General features: G+C 39.9%; 1 protein-coding gene across 1 annotated transcript in view; it reads left to right on the top strand.

The window, feature by feature from the left end:
• Positions 1 to 21,773, top strand: part of LOC134753458 (IQ and AAA domain-containing protein 1-like) — a 44,897-nt gene extending 23,124 nt beyond the window's left edge. Inside the window, exons 12-20 of the mRNA XM_063689331.1 lie at positions 379 to 529; positions 6,707 to 6,816; positions 9,397 to 9,560; positions 14,664 to 14,812; positions 16,682 to 16,781; positions 17,427 to 17,550; positions 19,059 to 19,178; positions 20,137 to 20,209; positions 21,633 to 21,773. Of these exons, the coding sequence (XP_063545401.1) occupies positions 379 to 529; positions 6,707 to 6,816; positions 9,397 to 9,560; positions 14,664 to 14,812; positions 16,682 to 16,781; positions 17,427 to 17,550; positions 19,059 to 19,178; positions 20,137 to 20,209; positions 21,633 to 21,773 (1,132 nt within the window). The remainder of the gene's footprint in view (positions 1 to 378; positions 530 to 6,706; positions 6,817 to 9,396; positions 9,561 to 14,663; positions 14,813 to 16,681; positions 16,782 to 17,426; positions 17,551 to 19,058; positions 19,179 to 20,136; positions 20,210 to 21,632) is intronic.
• Positions 21,774 to 21,811: the final 38 nt, after the last annotated feature.

Raw genomic sequence — 21,811 nt, 5'->3', positions numbered from 1 at the left:
ATAGGTTAGGTTAGATTAGGTTTGTTTTATGGCAATTAAGAGAATCCGTGGCCACGCCCCATTGGCGGCGCGCAGGCATACCGTTGGTTTTTAGTGGGTAGTGGCGCCTTTTGCCGAGTCCCACATAACCCGCATTTTCTCCCCCGAGGGTGTGGGTATGCCTAAAGCATTTTTGCAATGAAAAAAAAAAGGTTTGTTTTATGGCAATCCTGAAAAGTCACGCGTTTCTGAGAAAAACAAAATTATGACTAACGAAAATGTGGACAAACAATACATTATAACTTAAAGCTTTATGGGAAACAATAGAGATACACTCTATGTCTACTTAATTCTCTTTTCTTTTACTTACTTTCTTTTTCTTGTACCTGTGTACATCAGATTGGAGTTGAAATTGCTCGTGGAAGCGCACAAGTTGCAATACAAGACGATGGGACAGAAATACCCGACGATGAAGCCGCGAAAGAAACCTCCCCCCATCCGGGTCCCCAAACCCCTAAAGGTGGACGGCGATATGATCGATGGTTTTAAGGTAAGGGTCTTTTTATGGGCGTCCGCCACCTGGCACGGGTGCCATTGTGGGTAAAGCGGGTATTTAGGGTTCTCAAGGGTCGGCAATGCTTAAGTGGCTCCTGTGATGTTGCTTACGTCCATGGGCGACGATGACTGCTTCCCATCAGGCGGCTCGTCTGCTCGTTTGCTTAATATCACATTAAAAAAAAAACCGTCGCACGCGTCCGCGCCATTTAGCAACACTCATACTATTTTTACTATTTTAATGATAAAATCGTCAATTGTACATTGTACTTAATTACGGCAACGCGTAACTAACACCTCTGGTGTTGCAGGCGTCCATAGGCACGTTGACTGCTTACCATCAGGCGGGCCGTATACTTGTCTACCACTGACGTGGTATAAAAAAAACAGATTATATTATTGTAATTGATTTATTGTAATTGATATAATTATGCTACGCTCCGACCGTCCTAGTCTGGGATCGATCTGAAAACCAGCGCCGGGCATCTCGGGCCCGGCACCCGCTGAGACTGGAAACCCTTTCCCCACTATATTCGAACTTGTTTGATTGTACTTCATCATCATCATATATTTAAGGGTAAGACTTGTCGGTGGAGCAATTTCCATGTTTGGCGGTCCTCTGCCTTCTCTTTGACAGCCTGGTATGTACGACACGACGTTGAGTTTTTCCTTTATTTGATGCATGTACGCTCTCCTTGGTCTTCCCTTCTTCCTCTTTGCTTCAACTTTCCCTTCTATGATGTTTTTGATAAATTCGTCGTGTCGTATCAGGTGCCCAAGCATCTTTCCTCATCTATTATCTATAGTTCTTAACAAACTCCTCTTCTCTCCTACTATACGTAAAATACGTACCTGATTGTACTTATAAATTGTTTTTCTTCTTTCTTCTTTTATCATCATCATGTTCCTCGCGTTATCCCGGTATTTTGCCGAGGCTCGTGGAAGCCTGGGGTCCGCTTGACAACTAATCCCAAGAATTGACGTAGGCACTACTTTTTTTCTTCTTTTATATTATTTTATTTTATTTTATTTTCTTATGTACTTCTGGATATGACTGTGGCAATGAACAATTCTTATTCTTCGTTAATCCACTCACCCGCTCCGTGTAACCGCACCAGCTAGCGGACGCCCTATATCACAGAATAAGTAATAGTATTATCATACAGAACCGCCACGCACCGCCCCGCCCCGACTCGAATTACCTCGCCCCGCGACAGAAATCTGGCGGACTTCTGGCGTACTCTCAGTACTATTATTAAGCAACTTACTCACACTATGACGCATGACGCGTGTACTGTAGACGTGCCGTTCACACATAGAAACGCAAGTGATTTTTGATGTATAGCGTGTCCGCGCTCTGTGCCCTGTATGGCCATGTGTAGAGTTGTAGAGGTGATGAAAGTTTAGAAAAAGTGATCGTGATCGGAATAGAAGGCGAAAGACTTCAGGGCCCGCCACCAACTAGGTGGTCTGACCAAGATAAAAAGGCTACCTCAGCTACTCCATCAAGGGGTAATTAGCAAATGTAAGGGGGAAAACATCCCGCCACATACCATTGGATGTCGTGAGTGTTGTGTGTAGGCAAAGTGACAACCCTAGCGTACAAGTTAATAATCAAGATCAAGTGCGGGTAGTTCGCAAAACCCGCGCGGCAAGATGTTGATACAATTCCTCGCCAGTCTGCCTGTGACCACGAACGTAACGTCACGTTCGAAACGTCAGGCCATAAATAAACGTAAGTTTGTACGCGATTAAGTCCCGTATTAGTTTTAAATTATGAGTGAAAATCGTGCTAGTTTAAATCAGTATATTCCATCAAGGGGCTACGGGAAATAGATACCGACGGGAAGCGATCGACAAAAAAGAAGATAGGGATAGGAATAGATAACACCGTAGACCAAAACGTAGAACAATGGAAAAGGCAGACAAGAGCCGACCCCACCTAATGGGATAAGGCTCAAAGACAAGAAAAGTTAGTTTTTTTATCATCTATTTAAAAATCTCTTATTGCAACTGTAGATTGACACCTCATTCTGACAATAATTAAAATTACATCGAATAATTAAAATCATTTTAATGTTAGTGATTATCTCTCTCTCTTCGACCTAGCGTTCTCCCGGCCTAGCGCCAGGCCTCCTTCACTCGCTCAAGGCCACGCGCTATATGCCTACCGCTCGGCGTATCGTCGATGATACAACCGACAGAGGGCCGACGAACGCCCGCCCGAGCGCTTGCACCGCCCGTTTTCCGCGCCTACGCTTCGAAATGCCGAAACCACGTAATTATTGTGCAGTAGATGGGTGTAAAAGTCAAAAAACAAAGGAAAATTTGTCGTCTTCATTTCCGAGAGACGAAGAAAGGTGAGTAGTGTTTTAAATCTATCTTTATGAATTTTGTCACCATTTATTTCTTTGAACATAAGTAGGTAAATCGTAAATTAAGGAGTTTTTTGAGTCAGGTTGTTTTTATATTTGATTGACTAATAAAAAATATGGTTGATTCGCAACATTCGTTTTATTACAATAATAACATAAGTAACAGTATAACCCTAGCGCATTCTTTACGATGACGCGGTGGCACGTGACTCGCACGGCGAGCAAGGCAGTCTCGACTCTTTGTGCGCGTACTTATGGTACATTTCTTCTCGTGCTCAGGACGCAGGCATTATTATTAAGATTTTGTAGGCTATTATAGCGTAGGTATTTTCGCTTTAGTATGGGAATGATGTATCTGTTACGTAGTAACTATTTATTAATCTGTGCTAGCGCCAGGGTCCGCTTTCCTACTCAATATTCTCCACTTCCGGTCTTCGGCATCCTCGGGTGTGAGATTGTTCTCTTGAATGTCCGCTATCACGACGCCCAGCCAGCGCTTCTTAGGCCTACCGCAGCCGCGTGATCTAAGGTACCATGATATGACTTTATATAATGTATCACCGATTATGTACATGACAATACAATAAATAAATGATATGATATGATCTAGTCGAAGTGCGTCATCGTTTATTGTTAGTGATTATAATATTTAAAAATGACATAACGGTGCTATCCATGAGTGTATCTTCGTCATAATTTTGTTGAAATTTTTAAACACTATATGTACCAAGTTGCACCAGTCAAAGTTTGCACACACCTATTTCTACACAACGCAACAAAATCTTTATATAATTTTCCTATCCGGTTGCACATTAATCCTTGCCTTCCAACAAGCCATAGTGTGCGTCTCCGTATTTAATGCTAAAATCGCCACAACCACACCATACTTCCTCGCACTGTTACCATGGAACGCATGGTCTAACTTATTTATATCCACCCTATTTATATTATATATCCCTTTCTTCAACATGCACTTCTTAGTAAAAGGAATACCCAATGATTTAAAAATCGCTTTCATTGTAAAACTTTCACATTTCATTTTATCTAATTCGAAAATCCACTCGACGCCATTTTGAGTTTCATAACCGACTGACATCGACACATGAATATGATGCTTATCTTCTTTAATATCTTCTTTGATTTCTGCACGACCTTGAAGATAACTTACTCCTTGGCTGTTGTTATATATTTCTACGTAAACTTTAAATGGAACATCCTTTTTATAAGGTAAGGGTGGGTTCTCGCAATTTTCTAGAGAATTCCATGTCGCCACGTATTGTTCTGATGCGTATACAATTTTGAAATATGTGGAAACTATTAAAAGCACGTGTAACATGGTGAGTTCAGCTTGAATTATGCTCTGTATCTAATCGTTTTCCGAAAGTACATACGCTATCATTTAATGAATAAATGAATGTCGTAATTATATTTATCTACACACATATCATAAACCCTCCATGATACATTCAAAATCTGTAAATAATGGCCAACATTAAGATAAACTGTTTTGTTACAGCAAATTTCTTATTTGTTACAACGTTGTAATAAGCTTTATTATTATATCAAAATCGATTTGGAAATGACTTTTAAATTTCGAACATCACTGAAAAAAAAGTAAAACCGACAAACGGGAAAAAAAAATTACTATCTCGTTTTATATGCGCTAGCAAACTGATACGTTTAAAGTGCGGTTCACACTCGTGTGAATTTATAATGAAACTCACTTCGTTCGTTTCATAAACCCATTATGTAGCAGTCACAGTCACATAAACTACTATAATTGTTTGTTACATAATGTAGCAAATATTTTTGATCGTGTTTATCATAAATCTAAAACGATTATTAATTTGGCCCTAGCTCGGATGAAATTAATAAAAATAATGATGGCATTTGGAGCAAAATTACGATAATTTATTCGCTGTACTCCCTTTATGGCGAAAATTGTATTGCCGAATTTCACTTGGCAACCAACCTTTCGCCAAAGTTTCATTTGACAAACCAATCGTTACCAAATAATTATTTCGCAACCATTTCATTTCCCAATCCCATAGTTGCGAAACGAAAATGACGTACTAGGTTGGGTTAGGTTAGGTTGGATTATGTACCCCCCGCGGGTTGCTCACCTTGTCGTGGTGGAGGGGCTTAGTAACCGTGGCTTGGTCACCCACGGTGAAGCGAAGAGGCAACCAGGGCCGGCCTGTTTGAGGCGCGGGCTGGCCCGAGGAGGACGCTCCAAGTGGGCTGGTTAAGCCCGCTTGTGATGCGCCGAAGGTGGACCGTCGAGGAAGAGAAGTGTCGGTGTTGCGGTAAGCCGTTCTCCCTATCCTCGGCGGCCGAGGTGGGATCGCAGGGGAAGAGTAGTGATGGTATTTCGATGCGCCACTTTCCCTATCCCCTGCGAACTTGGCGGGGCCGTTCCGCTGTAGCGGCGTTGGTGGGGCTGCAGAGGAAGTGGAGTGTCGGTGTTACGATGTGCCGTTCTCCCTGTCCTCTGCAGCCGAGTTGTGGTTTTGCGGCAGAACCATAGACCTGATCTGTCGCCGGGCGCCGGGGAAATTCCTGGCGCCCGCGGCTTCCTTGTGGCGGGCTCGGGGGGGTCCGCTACAATACAGAATGGAAGCCGAGGAGGAAGGCGCGTCTTAACATCTGGCGCGCCTAGCGTGAAGGGCCTTCGGGCATTCGCGAAGGAGCCGCGCTCGTGGGCGGCTGCCGCCAGTGGGGTCGCGGATGACAAGCGCCAGCGTTCCTGTAACCCCACCAATAGGGCGGCGAGGCGGCATATGGGGGGTTTTTTTGGTGGGTACACCGTGGGCCTCATAAGCCTAGACGGGAGTCCCACATAACCACTCGAGTCACCCCCCGAACCCGGGTGGTATGCGTAATGCATTTTTCCCTCCTAACAAAAAAAAAAAGTTGGATTATGTAAAGTTGGGAAATGAAATTCGGCCAAATGAAACTTTGGCCATAGATTAGTATATGCTAGAGCGGTACTGTCATAGTAAATTTTGTAACCCCAGTAAATTCACTGCCATCTGTCGACACACTTTAAAACTAAAAATAAATATTTATAAAAATACGATAAAATGTATTTAAATATGGATAAATGATTTTTTTATTTGCAATAATTATTTTTATATGATTTTGACCCATGTTCTTTCACTGGTATGCGTTAAAATTATAAATAACAAACAAAACAGTCAACGCCCTCTATACGAGTGTAGGCCAAAACTAGTGGCGCCATCTGATCGAGAATCAAATTTTCGTGATTTTCGAGGCACGTTTTTTCCTTAGACTGTATCCATCTATTACGGAGTTATATCTATCTTTGCTTTGGCGAAAAGTTGGTTGCCAAGTGAAAATTCTGCAATACAATTTTCGGCGACAAAGGCAGAGAACCAATTCATTCTTATGTATTACAGTCTACAGACATATACATATGTCCATATAACATTATATGTCTGTAATATTATATACAGTGTGGAAAGAACGAATGGGCGTTGGCACATTTAATATGATTGCGTGCTCATTTGTTTGACGCAGCGTCAGCAGATCACATAACGCAACTATATTAAATGTATGAAACCGATATCGCCGCTATACTTACTCAACCTCGTATCTACAACACTCATTTGATGACAAAAACACCCGTATTCCGAATCAAAGAAAAGCGACATTTCCATCAAATGATTGTTGCAGATATGAGGTTGAGTAAGTATAGCGACGATATGCGTCACGACCTCACGACACAACACAACACGACCCGTCAGACAAATGTGAACCGGGCTTTATGCTTATAGTACCTGTTCGACCTCGGGGTAATTTCGAAACCGTCGGGTAAGATCGACGACATCATCGGCGACTCTAACTACGCTGCCTACGAATATAACGTTGCGGATCCGAATTCAAGGTAATCCATGTTTTTAGGGTTCCGTACCCAAAGGGTAAAAACAGGACCCTATTACTAAGACTCCGCCGCAAATACTAAAAAGTACGGAACCCTCGGTGCGCGAGTCGGACTCGCACTTGGCCGGTTTTTATTAAGAGTCCACAGCAAGCTCGGGTCTCCATACAAACGTAGATATGCTCTCATTTTAAAACGACTAGCTAGATTGCTCTGAATCTTTGCACTTACAATAGGCGCCATTCATTTATTACGTAAGACGATTTAGGGGGGAGGGGGGTCGACCATGTCTTATTTTTTCTTACAAGAGGGTGGGAGGGCCGGGGTTTCATAGATATTATGTAAGATCACAAAGATGCGAAAATGTAGCTTTCCATGACAGAAGGGTCCTTATGCTTGAAGTGCAATAAGGACGTTTCCAAAACAGAAATTCTGATAAAAATTGTCCTTATATATATATATATATTTATGATATAGGAGGCAAACGAGCAGACTGATCACCTGATGGTAAGCGATTACCGCCGCCCATGGACACCCGCAACACCAGAGGGGTTGTAAGTGCGTTGCCGGCCTTTAAGATGGGAGTACGCTCTTTTTTTGAAGGTTTGATATTGCAGCTGAAGCATACCTTAGGACCCTTCTCTGATGGAAAGCCACAATTCGTGATTCGATTTTCACATATCTAAATATTAACTAAAGTGTGACTTGCAATCCGGAGGTCGCGGGTTCAAACCCCGGCTCGTACCAATGAGTTTTTCGGAACTTATGTACGAAATATCATTTGATATTTACCAGTCGCTTTTCGGTGAAGGAAAACATCGTGAGGAAACCGGACTAATCCCGACAAGGCCTAGTTTCCCCTCTGGGTTGGACGGTCTGATGGCAGTCGCTTTCGTAAAAACTAGTGCCTACGCCAATTCTTGGGATTAGTTGCCAAGCGGACCCCAGGCTCCCATGGAGCCGTGGCAAAATGCCGGGACAACGCGAGGAAGATGAAATTTTAACTAATAAGGTTGCCAGAGATATTTAAATGATATTTCCATATACGTATGTAAGTTTCGAAAAACTCATTGGTACGAGTCATGTTTTGAACCCGCGGCCCATGGATTGAAAATCGGGCATCCTATCGGCCACTAGTAGCCTTACCACGACTGCCTTGGCATTGTCAAATTGACATACCGTAAACTGGGGGTTACACTGATTCGTGGCGTAACATTGATCATCGATTTAAATTATAAGGAATTTGTTTTTGAAAGTTTTCATCATCTATCATGAAAAGTTCGCGTTTAAAGATCAACTCCCTATTTCTCAAAAATCGATGATCAATGTTACCCCGCGAATCAAAGTAACCCCATTCTACGGTATTATGTAGTGGCCAATAACTATAGCAGTCGCCCTATTACATAGACCTAGCATTACATAGATCAGCTATACGCGTGCGCCCGTGAGGGACAAAACATACGCAATGCGACAATATGATTGGTCGAGAAGATTTGTATAGTTAACACTATCTCTACCGAGCTCGTTCACTTACCTGTACGAACAATGGCATTCTGTTAAACAAAAGCCATTATTTCTTTTGTGTGAGCGCGTGGCCTTTGTGCCTGAGGCTCACACACAATGGCCACGCGCTCAGGCACAAAGGCCACGCGCTCGCACAAAATAAATAATGGCTTTTGTTTAACAGAATGCCATTGTTAGTACAGGTAAGTGAACGAGCTCAGTAGAGATAGCGTTAACTATAGCCCACCATAAACCATAATAAATTTACAGTGGGGATAATATTGTCTTCGGTTACCGCGATAGTTACTCATGAAATAAAACTATGAAAACGGATTATATCGCGTGTATTGAATTTATAATACATCCCGACGTTTCGAACTCTTTACAGCGTTCGTGGTCAACGGGTGACTCCACTCAATACACGCGATATAATTCGTTTTCATAGTTTTATTTTACAGTGGGCAATTAAAAAAAATGTGAGACTGTGACAAGGACAAACAATAACAGCGCTTTCTCTGCTACTCCTATTGGAAGATACATAAGACTTATCCCGTTCGGTCATTTCCCCCCACCCCTCATGACCGATCCAGTTATACCAAAGATAGATATAACTCCGTAATAGATGGATACAGTCTAAGGAAAAAACGTGCCTCGAAAATCAAGAAAATTTGATTCTCGATCAGAGGGCGCTACTAGCTTTGGCCTACTGTCGTATAGATGGCGTTGACGGTTTCGTTTGTTATTTAACAATTTTAACGCATATCAGTGAAAGAACATGGGTCAAAATCATAAAATAGTTATTTACGATACAAGTGCGGAAAAGAGGAAATTCGAAACGAGTGGCGATAAATTAAAACACGACCGCAGGGAGTGTTTTAAATCGACACGAGTTGCGAATTACCTATTCGCACGTGTATCGTACAACGTTTTACAGTACATATGGCCCTTGAAACTTTCGACATATGCACGAAAAGTGCTCTTTTACGCACAAGTGCGAGAAAGTACACCATATGTACTGTAAATAATATTATTATTCTCTTTGGTTATACTAGATTCATGCCCTATTATTATTTATCACCACAGTTTCCCGCCGCCCGGGTACGGCGACGTGCGCCGACGTCTCGTGTTGTCCTGCGTGTTCGGGTCCGGAATCGAACCCGGGGCCTCGCGCTACCGTGCCGTGTTGCTGCTCGGCCCGCCGCGCAACGGCAAGAGCTTTCTCGTTGACTGCGTCGCTGGGGAGATGAGTTAGTATATATTTTTTTAGTTTATTTAGAACACAAACAGTCACATATACAAATGGAGTTGAAGTACAAATGTACTTAACATACTTAAGAAACAGACCTGGAGGTTCATTGTTAAGTACATAATGTTAACATACATACTAACAGCAGAAATAAAAAGAAGATCAAAATGTACTTAACATACTTAAGAAACAGCCCTGGAGGTTCATTGTTAAGTATAATATACATAATGTTAACATACATACTAACAGCAGAAATAAAAAGAAGATCAAAGAAATCATGAGCCGTACCTAGGTAGGTAGGACAACCGGAAAGTTACATTTAAGAGCCAACAGGAGTGGTCATTTCTCCATACAAACGTACTCGACTGTTTCCTCCCTGGTTTTTGAAGCTAGAGGAATGATTTTTTCAACACAGATTAATATTGTCAATATCTGTGTCGGTGTGTTTTGCTTTTTTTGATATTTTTGTTTTTTAAGGCGCTAGAGCCCTTCACACATGGCCAAAAATGGCCTCACTGACTATGCCGCAATGAGAGGCGTGGTATTCAAAACTGGTATCAATTAGCCAAAAAATCAAAACAGTCCGACACAGACAATTTCATAATCATTTAGATTTCCAAATTTGGTTACGCTTGCTTAAGTTTTGGAGGAGGAAACAGTCGAGTACGAAACCTCGATTTTTGAGATTTTTACGCAGGATTTTTCGCCTAAGCTGCAGTTGTCCTTATCGCACTAATTTTAGGGGCGGGGTCAAGTTTCTAAATACGTACACGGACAGAAAAGTGATGGGCAATAGTCGACATTGAAAGTCGATAATCTAGTGATGTGATAAGTTATCGATAAACCATAACAAAGTCGCGATTTGCCTCTTAGTAGGCGAAGTAAGTGAGTATGCACTTTGGCCTCAGGGGATATCGTTTAACAGTATTTATTATTCCTTGGTTCATACAAAGCTGAGCTGACGCACTAGCTACGAGATTAAGTCCTGGCTACCCCCCAAAAAGGGAGGGGAAAAGTCGGCTTCTGCGGTCCAGTTTGCCTCTACCTATATTTCTACCTATCTCTTGATATGAGATCAAATTTGGTATAAATTTTGTGTAAATTAGGGACGAATAATTTATTTTAGAAATAATAGTTTCACATTTTCATACACAAATCTGAATATACGAACGAAAAATTAAAACTATATATAATTTTTGGTCACAGATTTGCTCTTTAGAAGCAAATTGTGGTGATTTGCACTAAAAATTAATTACACAATTTAGTTTATTCATTCTTTATTTAGAAAAGTATCAGTTCTAAGTACGTATTATTATATTGCTTTATATTTTACAATTTTCACTATTATTCAAAAATTTATTTTAAACAAAGTATTTAATATTGTCTTCGGTTACCGCGATAGTTACTCATGAAATAAAACTATGAAAACGGATTATATCGCGTATATTGAATTTATTCGTGGTCAACGGTTGACCACGAACGCTGTAAAGAGTTCGAAACGTCGGGATGTATTATAAATTCAATATACGCGATATAATCCGTTTTCATAGTTTTATTTCATAAACAAAGTATTAATTTTATTAAAACTTTTGTGACGTGATCTCATGAAAGGGGCTCCACGAGGCGAAATACTTTTTACGCCAATTATTTTCTTTTTTTTTTAATTTACAACAAAGACGAAAGTTCGAAAAAAATGTGGTTACTTAATAATTGCCTAACTTGTTGAAAAAATTACTTTACATAATATCAATTTATAACCGTAGTATATTCCATGATATGTTTTAAATACACCATATTATTTCCTAATTTTTAAAAGAATATTTAATACCTTTAAAATAATATCTGTCTGTCTGTCTGTCAATCTGCCTGTCCGTCTGTCACCAGGCTGTATCTCGTGAACCGTGATAGCTAAAAAGTTGCAATATTTACGGATGATGTATTTCTGTTGCCGCTATAACAACAAATACTAAAAACAGAATAAAATATTTTTTTAAGTGGGGCTCCCAAACAACAAACGGGATTTTTTGCCGTTTTTTGCGTAATGGTACGGAACCGACTCGCACTTGGCCGTTTTTTGTTAATAGCTTTGAACTTTTTTTATGTGGGAATAAACGCTTCGAATACATTTTTCTAGACATCATTCTGAATCCAATGAGGTATCATACGTATTTTTAGGAGTTAGTATCTCTATTAGTGGCAGCCGTACAAGCCCAATTTCAAAGAAAAACCGCAAATCGATGTACAGGTTAGCCGTTTGGCACACGCATACTAAGAGGTCAAAACAAAATTTTTGACCCGCAGTTTCTAAAAAAAATCCCTTAGGAGGGGTATGCTGAAACATTTTTTTTGTATGAAAAAAAAAAAACATTTTTTTTTTCCAAAAACCTATCGTGTGTGGTATCATACGAAAGGGCTTTTTGAGGCGATTCTAAAATTATACCACATCATTACATTTTAGCCATTTTTTTGTAAATTAAAACAAATAGAATTTTCAAAACACACCAAGTTTGGGGTCAAGTTAAAGGGTTAAGTAGAACTGTGTCACTTTGTATTGAAAAAAAAAAACTAAATAAATTTTTTATTGCTTTTTTGGGGTTACATATGAGGATATCACGTATCATTTGTACAAAAAAAATCAGCCATATCGTATCTGGAGGAGCCCAAACTTGGTATGTTTTGAAAATTCTTTTTCTTTCAATTTAAGAAAAAACCGGCCAAGTGCGAATCGGAATCGGGCGCCGAGGGTTCCGTACATTACACAATTTAAACAATGTATTTTTATGTGAAACGTGAGTGAAAGGTAAATTGCGGTTTACGATTTATAACGTATTAAAAAAAAACTACTAACTAGATCTCGTTCAAACCAGTTCTCGGTAAAAGTTGGCAAGGTAATGTACATCATATATTTTTTCAGTTTTATCATTCTCTTATTTTAGAAGTTAGAGGGGGGGTTACACATTTTACCACTTTGGAAGTGTCTCTCGGTCTCGCGCAAACTATTCAGTTTAGAAAAAAAATATATGAGAAACCTCAATATCATTTTTGAAGACCTATCCATAGATACCACACACGTATGGGTTTGATGGAAAAAAAAAATTTTGGGTTTCAGTTCTAAGTATGGGGAACCCCTAAAATTTTTTTTTTCCTATTTTTGAGTGAAAATCTTAATGCGGTTCACAGAATACATCTACTTACCAAGTTTCAACAGTTCTTATAGTTTCGGAAAGAAGTGGTTGTGACATACGGACGGACGACAGACAGACAGACATGACGAATCCGTAAGGGTTCCGTTTTTTGCCATTTGGCTACGGAACCCTAAAAATGGCTAAAATGCAATGATGTGGTATATTTTCAGAATCGCTTCAAAAAGCCCTTTCGTATGATAGATGAGAAGTATACGATAGGTTTAAAAAAAAGTTTTTTTTTATACAAAAAAGGTTTCAGCACTCCTAAGGGAATTTTTTTTAGGAACTGCGGGTCAAAATTTTTGTTTTGACTAGTATACACGTGTACCAAACGGCTAACCTGTACATCGATTTGCGGTTTTTTTATGCGAACAGCTTACACTATTTTTTTCACCACCTTGAACCTTTTGTAGACTAGACTATTGTCCCAAAATATTGGGCGACGACCGGTCGTCTGGCCTAGGAGGTAGTGACCCTGCCTGTGAAGCCGATGGTCCTGGGTTCGATGATATGATATGATGAGCACAGATATTTGTTCCTGAGTCATGGGTGTTTTCTATTTGTATTTAAGTATTTATACCTATATATTATGTATATCGTTGTCTGAGTACCCATAACACAAGCCTCCTTGGGCTTACCGTGGGACTTAGTCAATCTGTGTAAGAATGTCCTATAATATTGATTTAATATTTATTATTATTTATTTATTTATTGGGTTTCATATTTATTCCGATCAGAATTAGGAGCTCTTCAATTTATACCTATTTTTATCAAAATCTGACACATAAATAAAAAAACGGACCATCAATAAAACTGTATAATTACATCAAAGTAAGAAATATCACATGTCACATGTTTCTTTATTATGATAATTTTATCTAACCTAAGGCTTTCTTTTTTTCTATTCAACGGAGCCGGAGAGCGGCAAATTTGTTTTTCAAGACGCTTGCTCGAAAAGATCTTATTTCATGCAGGTGTACTGAAGGGAAAAGGCCTATATTGTTCCCGCGGGAGTTATAGCTTTCTTTTTTAATTAGGTATGTCACTAATTCATACGAACCAAGTAAGTTATAAGTAAAATACTTTGTTTAAAATCAAGGTATAAGGGAGTTTTACTTTTAAAATACTCACGACTATAATTTAATATTTTTGTTTATCATATTTAAAAATATTTAATTGGATTAATTTAACAGCCGTTATCTTGTATGTTTTTATACAACAATGTTTTCTTGTATGTCCATGTTATGTTATGTTTTTTTACTATTCTGGAACTCGAAATGTTAATTAGATTGCAGGTTGTAGAAGGATATTGAATTTAGTTACTAAAAACGCGAGCGGCGTGAGGCCGGCGAGGAGCGCAAATAACGTGCGCGTCGGTGTGCGTGCACCACACACACTGGGATAGTCCCTCGGTACGCGGTACCGCCCCCGTCAGCGCGACGACGATATTCTCTTTCAAATCTCAAAATTGAGTTTGGTCTCGGCTCCTGTTGGCTCTTAATACATTTAGTTGTTCATATTTATTTTCAATACTTGAACCATTAAAACAATTTAGGTTTAAGTTTCATTCTAAGACTAGACAGGGAAGTGTGGAAAGGATTACTGAACCTGTACAAGTCATGGCGTTGACGGAAAAATGACGGAAGTTAGATTAGATTAGTGACTTGTGACCCTTCTGCAAATCCGACGGTTATACCTCAGTTTCACCAATATTTTTAATAGTGATTGAAGTATATATTGTTTATGATAAAATTTTAACAAAATGTGGCTTTCCATCAGAGAAGGGTCCTTATGCTTCATCTGAAATAAGGACTATTTTTATCAGAATTTCTGTTTTGGAAACGTCGTTATTGCACTTAAGCATAAGGACCCTTCTGTCATGGATAGCCACAAATAATTTTCAATGTTATCCACGCTAGATGCAGTGAAAATAGACATATCGCCAGAAATGGTGAGCTCGGTGGTGGAGCAGCCAGGAAAAACGGTAGAAGACGTATTCCTGGCCGCTCGGGTGTTTCAACCCTGCGTGGTCTACATGAGGGATATAGAGAGGGTGTTTCTCAACCCCGCCAAGGTAAGATATAGAGAGCATGTTTCTCAACCCCGCCAAAGTGAGATATAGAGAGGGTGTTTCTCAACCCCGCCAAGGTAAGATATAGAGATGGTGTTTCTCAACCCCGCCAAGGTAAGATATAGAGAGGGTGTTTCTCAACCCCGCCAAGGTAAGATATAGAGAGGGTGTTTCTCAACCCCGCCAAGGTAAGATATAGAGATGGTGTTTCTCAACCCCGCCAAGGTAAGATATAGAGAGGGTGTTTCTCAACCCCGCCAAGGTAAGATATAGAGAGGGTGTTTCTCAAACCCGCCAAGGTAAGATATACAATAGACTTGATGACAAATTTTTATTAATGATAATGATATTGTTTTTGGGATCAAATGTCTATATGGGACCCATTGCATTAAAGCAATACAAAAGTCGGAAATGATAGTCAAAGTCGTCAGTCGTAATACTTCACTCGCGAAACACAATGATTTTAATGTGTTAGAACTTAGAAGTCGCGAAAAAAACTCAGCATGGATACAGTAAGTATACCTACTTACTACCATGTGAAATATATTAGCAATTTACTTATACTATGAATAAATTGAGTTAATAATTTCTAAAAATGTCTGTCATGGTTTGTCGAGAGCGTCTATCGCCAGAGCCTCAGGTAGTTGGTGAAATACCAATAATAGTCCAGATTATGGAGCATTGGGGCCACTTGCACCATTCACTAACCCGGGGTTAACCGGTTAAACCCGGAGTTACCACGGTTACCATTACAATTTGACACTGGGTTAACGGTTTAACCGGTTAACCCCGGATTAGTGGGATCGTGCAAGTGGCGCTTAGTGTACGATTCCCACCAAACGGGCGCAGTCAGAGCGTATTTCACATTTGCAAGCCGCGCGCATGTTTGCGGATGCGGACGGCTCCGGACGGACCTCATCGCTTCTGCCATACATAATGTAAGTATGGGCACATTGAAAATGCGCTCTGGCGCGGTCCGACTCGAGCCGGTCTATGACCTACAGACCGGCTGGAGTAGAAGAAGGAGCTCTTCAAATGTACCAATTTCTATCAAAATCTGATAAAAAAATAAAAATGAGACAGATAAGAGGGTTTTCACATTGTCCCATCCGATATCGGATGTAGGATCCGACATCCGCGTAGTCAGGCGGCGGGGGCGCGCCCGGGCGCCGTCACACACACTACAACAAGCATTATACAACAAGCACACAAAGAAATATTATCGGTCCGACATGGCGGGGAGCTCCGACATGGCTGAATTTATCGGAAGCGCCTTTCCGATCAGGGCTCGGAACCGGTATTTTTTAAAACCCCGAAATAGCCCAATATTTTGAATTTTTTTATGCTCATTACGTAGGACTGAATCCATGTATTTAGGAAACAATTTTGCATTATTAAAACGTCCCATTAAAAATGAAATTATAAACAAAAGAACGAAAAAGAACGTAATAATACCGGTGTTTTTGTATGGAGCAAATACCGGTTTCCGACCCCTGTTTCCGATATCGGATGTCGGAAGGCGCCTATGACAAAAACAGCTGTAGGAGAGTGCCATTGGCATTAAGTCCGCCTTTTTTGCATTATTTATCGTTTTTAGTAATAATGATTTATTGCATAAATAGATACAGAGAAATACATATTATATCTTACATTTTACTTCCTTCCGACATCCGATATCGGATCGGACAATGTGAAAACGCTCTTAATTTCATATGTGTTATTTTCTATAAAAAGGGACCTTATTGTCGATGGCGCTTACCGCGCTTACGCCATTATTAACCATGCTCCGATATAAATACAATGCCGCGCCATCGACATTAAGGTATAGAAAATGCCCCATATTATCTGGATGTTTCGTTGTTTCAGGTCCCACCAGAGCAGGTATACTTGAAAGCAAGTACTGTGAAGGCGGCTTTAGCCAAATGTGTGAAAGGGATAGCAGCTGAGGATAAAATTATTTTTATAGGTAAGTTAACGTATCATGACAATTCCCAAACTATAAAATCTGTTTTTCTACTCGTCGACTGTAATGGTTGAATGAAGATTTCGTATACCAAACTGTTATTGCGTACTTTTCATTTATCCCAACTCAACTATAATATTCATAAGCAAACGCTGTTGTCAACTATAATAAATTTTACCAATCACCGTGGCGCTGCGTACCAGTGGAAAAGACACCAACGCGCGTTAACCGGTTAAACCTAGAGTTACCATGGTTACCAGTACAATTTGACACGGGGGTAACGGTTTTACCGGTTAACTCCGAGTTAGTGGGATGGTGCAAGTGGGGCTTACGCATACCTATATAATAAAAATAAAGTTTTATAAATAAATAAATAAATATAGGACATTCTTACACAGATTGACTAAGTCCCACGGTAAGCCCAAGGAGGCTTGTGTTATGGGTACTCAGACAAATATATACCTATACATAATATATAAATACTTAAATACATAGAAAACATCCATGACTCAGGAACAAATATCTGTGCTCATCACATAAATTAATGCCCTTACCAGGATTCGAACCCAGGACCATCGGCTTCACAGCCAGGGTCACTACTCACTAGGCCAGAACTTTATATTACCCTTTTTTGTATAAAAATTTCAGCAACGTGCACAACCCCATTCGGCTTTCCAGCCGCTCCAATGGTATCCTTATTCGACGAGATGATCCTGGTACCACGTACTGACTATAATAGTCTACAGTTGTTCCTGTACCACAAGCTGCAAAGGTAGGTACTACTCTTGTCTTCCTGGGCCCTGACAACCAAAGCTGTAACTGGCCCCAGGGCCCAGACAGTTTTGTTCAGACAGTTGCGTTCTCGCGAGTTCATACATAAAATAAAGTCACGCAAGATGTATGGATTTATGGAGTCGCGCGCGAGAACGCAACTCATGCTAGCAGGTCAGGTGTGACCAAACAGTATTGTCATGTTAAAAATAGGTTTTTGGCAAAAAATTCATTTTTGGTACAAGATTTTATCGCAGACTGTACTTTTTTCCACAGGCAACGAATGCTCATCGAGACAATTCTAAAAACCCCAAACACAAAATATTTATCAGTACGGTTTTTACTCACTATTATTTTTAGTCGCTTTTGGCTACATGTTTCGGATTCTTTGGGAATCCATCCTCAGGCACGAGTGTCCGCGGCGGTAGTTTAAGTGCGATTAACCCCAAACACAATTAGGTTTCGTTGTTTTATCACAGAGTTCCTATGGCCACCTGTCTCCATCATCAGATCAGCTCGATGGTACCATAATATTGCATTGTCATCCGACTTACATGTGTACGCAAAATTTCAGCTAAATCGGAATACGGGAAGGGGGTCAAATTAAACTTGCAAGATTTGACACATACATATATACATATAGTTGGTCAAGCAAATCTTGTCAGTAAATAGAAACAAAACAAACTACACTCATCCCCTTCTTCTGGGCGCCAGCACCAGTGCAAGACAAAGGCAGTATGACTCTCTCCGTCTGCCGAAATGAGACAGTCCCTTGACAAACTATGTACATTGCAAGTTAAATAAAAGCTCGTGAAAAGCATTTTGAAGATGACATTTTATCAGGCCTCCTTCACTCGCTCAAGGCCACGCGCTATATGCCTACCGCTCGGCGTATCGTCGATGATACAACCGACAGAGGGCCGCCGAACGCCCGCCCGAGCGCTTGCACCGCCCGTTTTCCGCGCCTACGCTTCGAAATGCCGAAACCACGTAATTATTGTGCAGTAGATGGGTGTAAAAGTCAAAAGACAAAGGAAAATTTGTCGTCTTCATTTCCGAGAGACGAAGAAAGGTGAGTAGTGTTTTAAATCTATCTTTATGAATTTTGTCACCATTTATTTCTTTGAACATAAGTAGGTAAATCGTAAATTAAGGAGTTTTTTGAGTCAGGTTGTTTTTATATTTGATTGACTAATAAAAAATATGGTTGATTCGCAACATTCGTTTTATTACAATAATAACATAAGTAACAGTATAACCCTAGCGCATTCTTTACGATGACGCGGTGGCACGTGACTCGCACGGCGAGCAAGGCAGTCTCGACTCTTTGTGCGCGTACTTATGGTACATTTCTTCTCGTCCTGAGCAGCAGGTATTATTATTAAGATTTTGTAGGCTATTATAGCGTAGGTATTTTCGCTTTAGTATGGGAATGATGTATCTGTTACGTAGTAACTATTTATTAATCTGTGATTTTTTCGTGGAGCTTATGATGTTGGAATGTTCCAGTATAAGAAGCGTGGAGCGAGACTTCTGCGTGCAGAGTCTAGCAAAAACACTGCAGGGTTACGGATTCGGAGTCATCATTGAGATGTTCAACCAAGTCATGTGCGCCGAGAGAATCGTCAGGTCTATATGTGATATTTTCTATAGAAAAGGACCTTATTGTCGATGCCGCTTACGCCATTATTAACGATTCTCCGATATAAACACAATGCCGCGCGACGCTGTGCGGCGTAAGCGCCGTCGATAATAAGGTCCCTTTTTAATAACAAAACTTCCGTGAGACACAGACATATTAAACATATTAATAACGGGTCACACGTATTTTTAAGTCGAAAACGCTTGACATGTTTCACTCCGTACCGAGGAGCGTCATCAGGAGCTTGCGTCGACGGTGACGGACCGGCGCAGACTGCGGGCCGCAGCCCTCCGCGCCCGATGACTCGGCGCGGGCGCCGGTGGCGGCAGGGGGGGCGAGAAATTACCCTCGTTTACGGCATTATTGTCAAATGATGGGTTGCACACAACACTCACTGTCATTCGCTAATGGTCCGTCCACACTATCCACTGTGTACTGTTTTGGGTACTACGTCGGTGGACAGTGTGGACGAACAATTAGCGAATGACGTAGTGAGTGTTGTGTGCCACCCATCATTTGACAATAATGCCGTAAACGAGGGTAGTATCAGTATCAGTAGTTTGTTTACATAAATTCCGTGTGAATAAAATCTACAGTTTAGGGACCACATTATTGTCACTGTGACAAGGCACGAAATGGTACTATAGTTAGTCAAACCAATTTTCAAACCACATCCTTTTCTTTTGGGTGCTAGTACTACTGTAAGACAAAGATAGTATGAGGTATGAGACAGTCCTTTGACAAACTATAAAATTAAATTCATTGACCGTACAGTCGCCATCAAGATATATCGGAGCGGCCGACGTGTTCAAAAATATCTGAACACACACTAACGCCTTGACAATAGAGGCGTGTTCAGATATTTGTGAGCGCCTTGGCCGCTCCGATATATCTGACGGCGACTGTACATACTCTATACTTAAATTAATTTTTTCGACATTTTAGATTAAACATCACTCCGCTCTCACCGGTAGAGTTCATCGACGCCATGGCGAGCTTCGAATCTCTCAGTTTAGAGGTAAAGTGGCATTCTAAAGTTCAGCGAGCTGCAAAAGTGGCATTTTAAAGTTCAGCAAGCTGCAAAAGTGGCATTCTAAAGTCCAGCGAGCTACAAAAGTGGCATTTTAAAGTTCAGCAAGCTGCAAAAGTGGCATTTTAAAGTTCAGCTAGCTGCAAAAGTGGCATTTTAAAGTTTAGCGAGCTGAAAAGTGCCATTTTAAAGTTCAGCGAGCTGCATGGTCACATTATAAAATGCACTTTATTCATGACCATGCACTTTTGCGGGTGGGAGTACAGCCATTGGCTTTCATAGATATAAATATATATACGCATAGGCAAGTCCTTATCTAATTAATACGGTATTATGGTATTCACCACTATTGCCTTAAAATAAGATGGAAAATTCAATGGGGGATTTCTATGAAACTGTACTTAGTCTTTGAATGAGAATTGAATCAATTAGCTACTTATATATTATTTGACTAAAAATAAAATTAGCGCTTAGTAGTGAGTACAATGGCCTATAAACTGCCTTCCGGATGAAAACTTTTTTTCATTTATAAAGAAATCAAACAGTCATATCATATACATATACATAACAAAAATGCGATACAAAATATTTACCGCAACAAAAGAAAAATACAACAAAAAAGGCTCATAGATTATAAATTATGTTAACTGAAATGAATACAATTATAACTTATGCATATCTATATCAGAATAGATTAAGAACTGCTTTCTGTACTTCGGTATTATTATTATTATTATCGTATGGCTTTATTGATGAAAAACACAAAAAAAAATACGTTTAACAATATTTTTTAGACGGGCCAACGAATTTTGAAAACAATCTATTTCGGATAGATGTTTATTATGGTAACTAGGAACTCGTCTGAAAAAGTTATGCTTCGAATAGTTCTTGACAGAAAAACTTATATGAAACAGCGATCGAGGGCGTGAAGGGTGATGCGGACAACTGAAAGCAACTAATCTTAGGAGATTAGGACAACTAATAATATTTTTAAGAATTTTAAACAAAAACATAAGATAAGATAATCGTTTATTTGATAAAACACGAGTTACATATAAGATGTAAATATGTACAAATTCAGTTCTTTACATGTCTGGCCGGAATTTCAGCATTCAAATATTTATCACAAAAATAATTACAAATATTAAATAAGAAGTACAGAAAATGTGTGTCAATGTCAAACTACTAAACTAAATTTTCTAAAAATTATTAATTTTAAATAGTTATATTTAATTATTAATGTCTAAGTAGTACGTAAGTAGTATGTGACTATGTGTAACTTTGCGGGACACTTGCATATATTATCTAATAGTACCTATCTGAACAGAATAAAGTAAAAATATATATACTATTATAATTTAATGTTTTCCGCAACCTTTACTGGGTTAATGTTTTCCTTGACACTGGACAGGACTACCAGTTGTACGAGGAGTTCTTCATCAGCAACTCTTCTCTGAAGAAGCCCAGAGCTGACCTGATGGATATTAACATGCGGAGAGCGGACGTTTATGACAAACTAAGGAAGAAAGCGGAGAAGGAGAAAGAGAAATAAGTTCGAAGATTCCTTTTTACGCATTAGCCGGCGAGCGT

The sequence above is a fragment of the Cydia strobilella genome, chromosome 27, assembly GCF_947568885.1.
Source record: "Cydia strobilella chromosome 27, ilCydStro3.1, whole genome shotgun sequence".
Lineage (NCBI taxonomy): Eukaryota > Metazoa > Arthropoda > Insecta > Lepidoptera > Tortricidae > Cydia > Cydia strobilella.
This window is presented reverse-complemented; position numbering and strand designations above follow the sequence as displayed.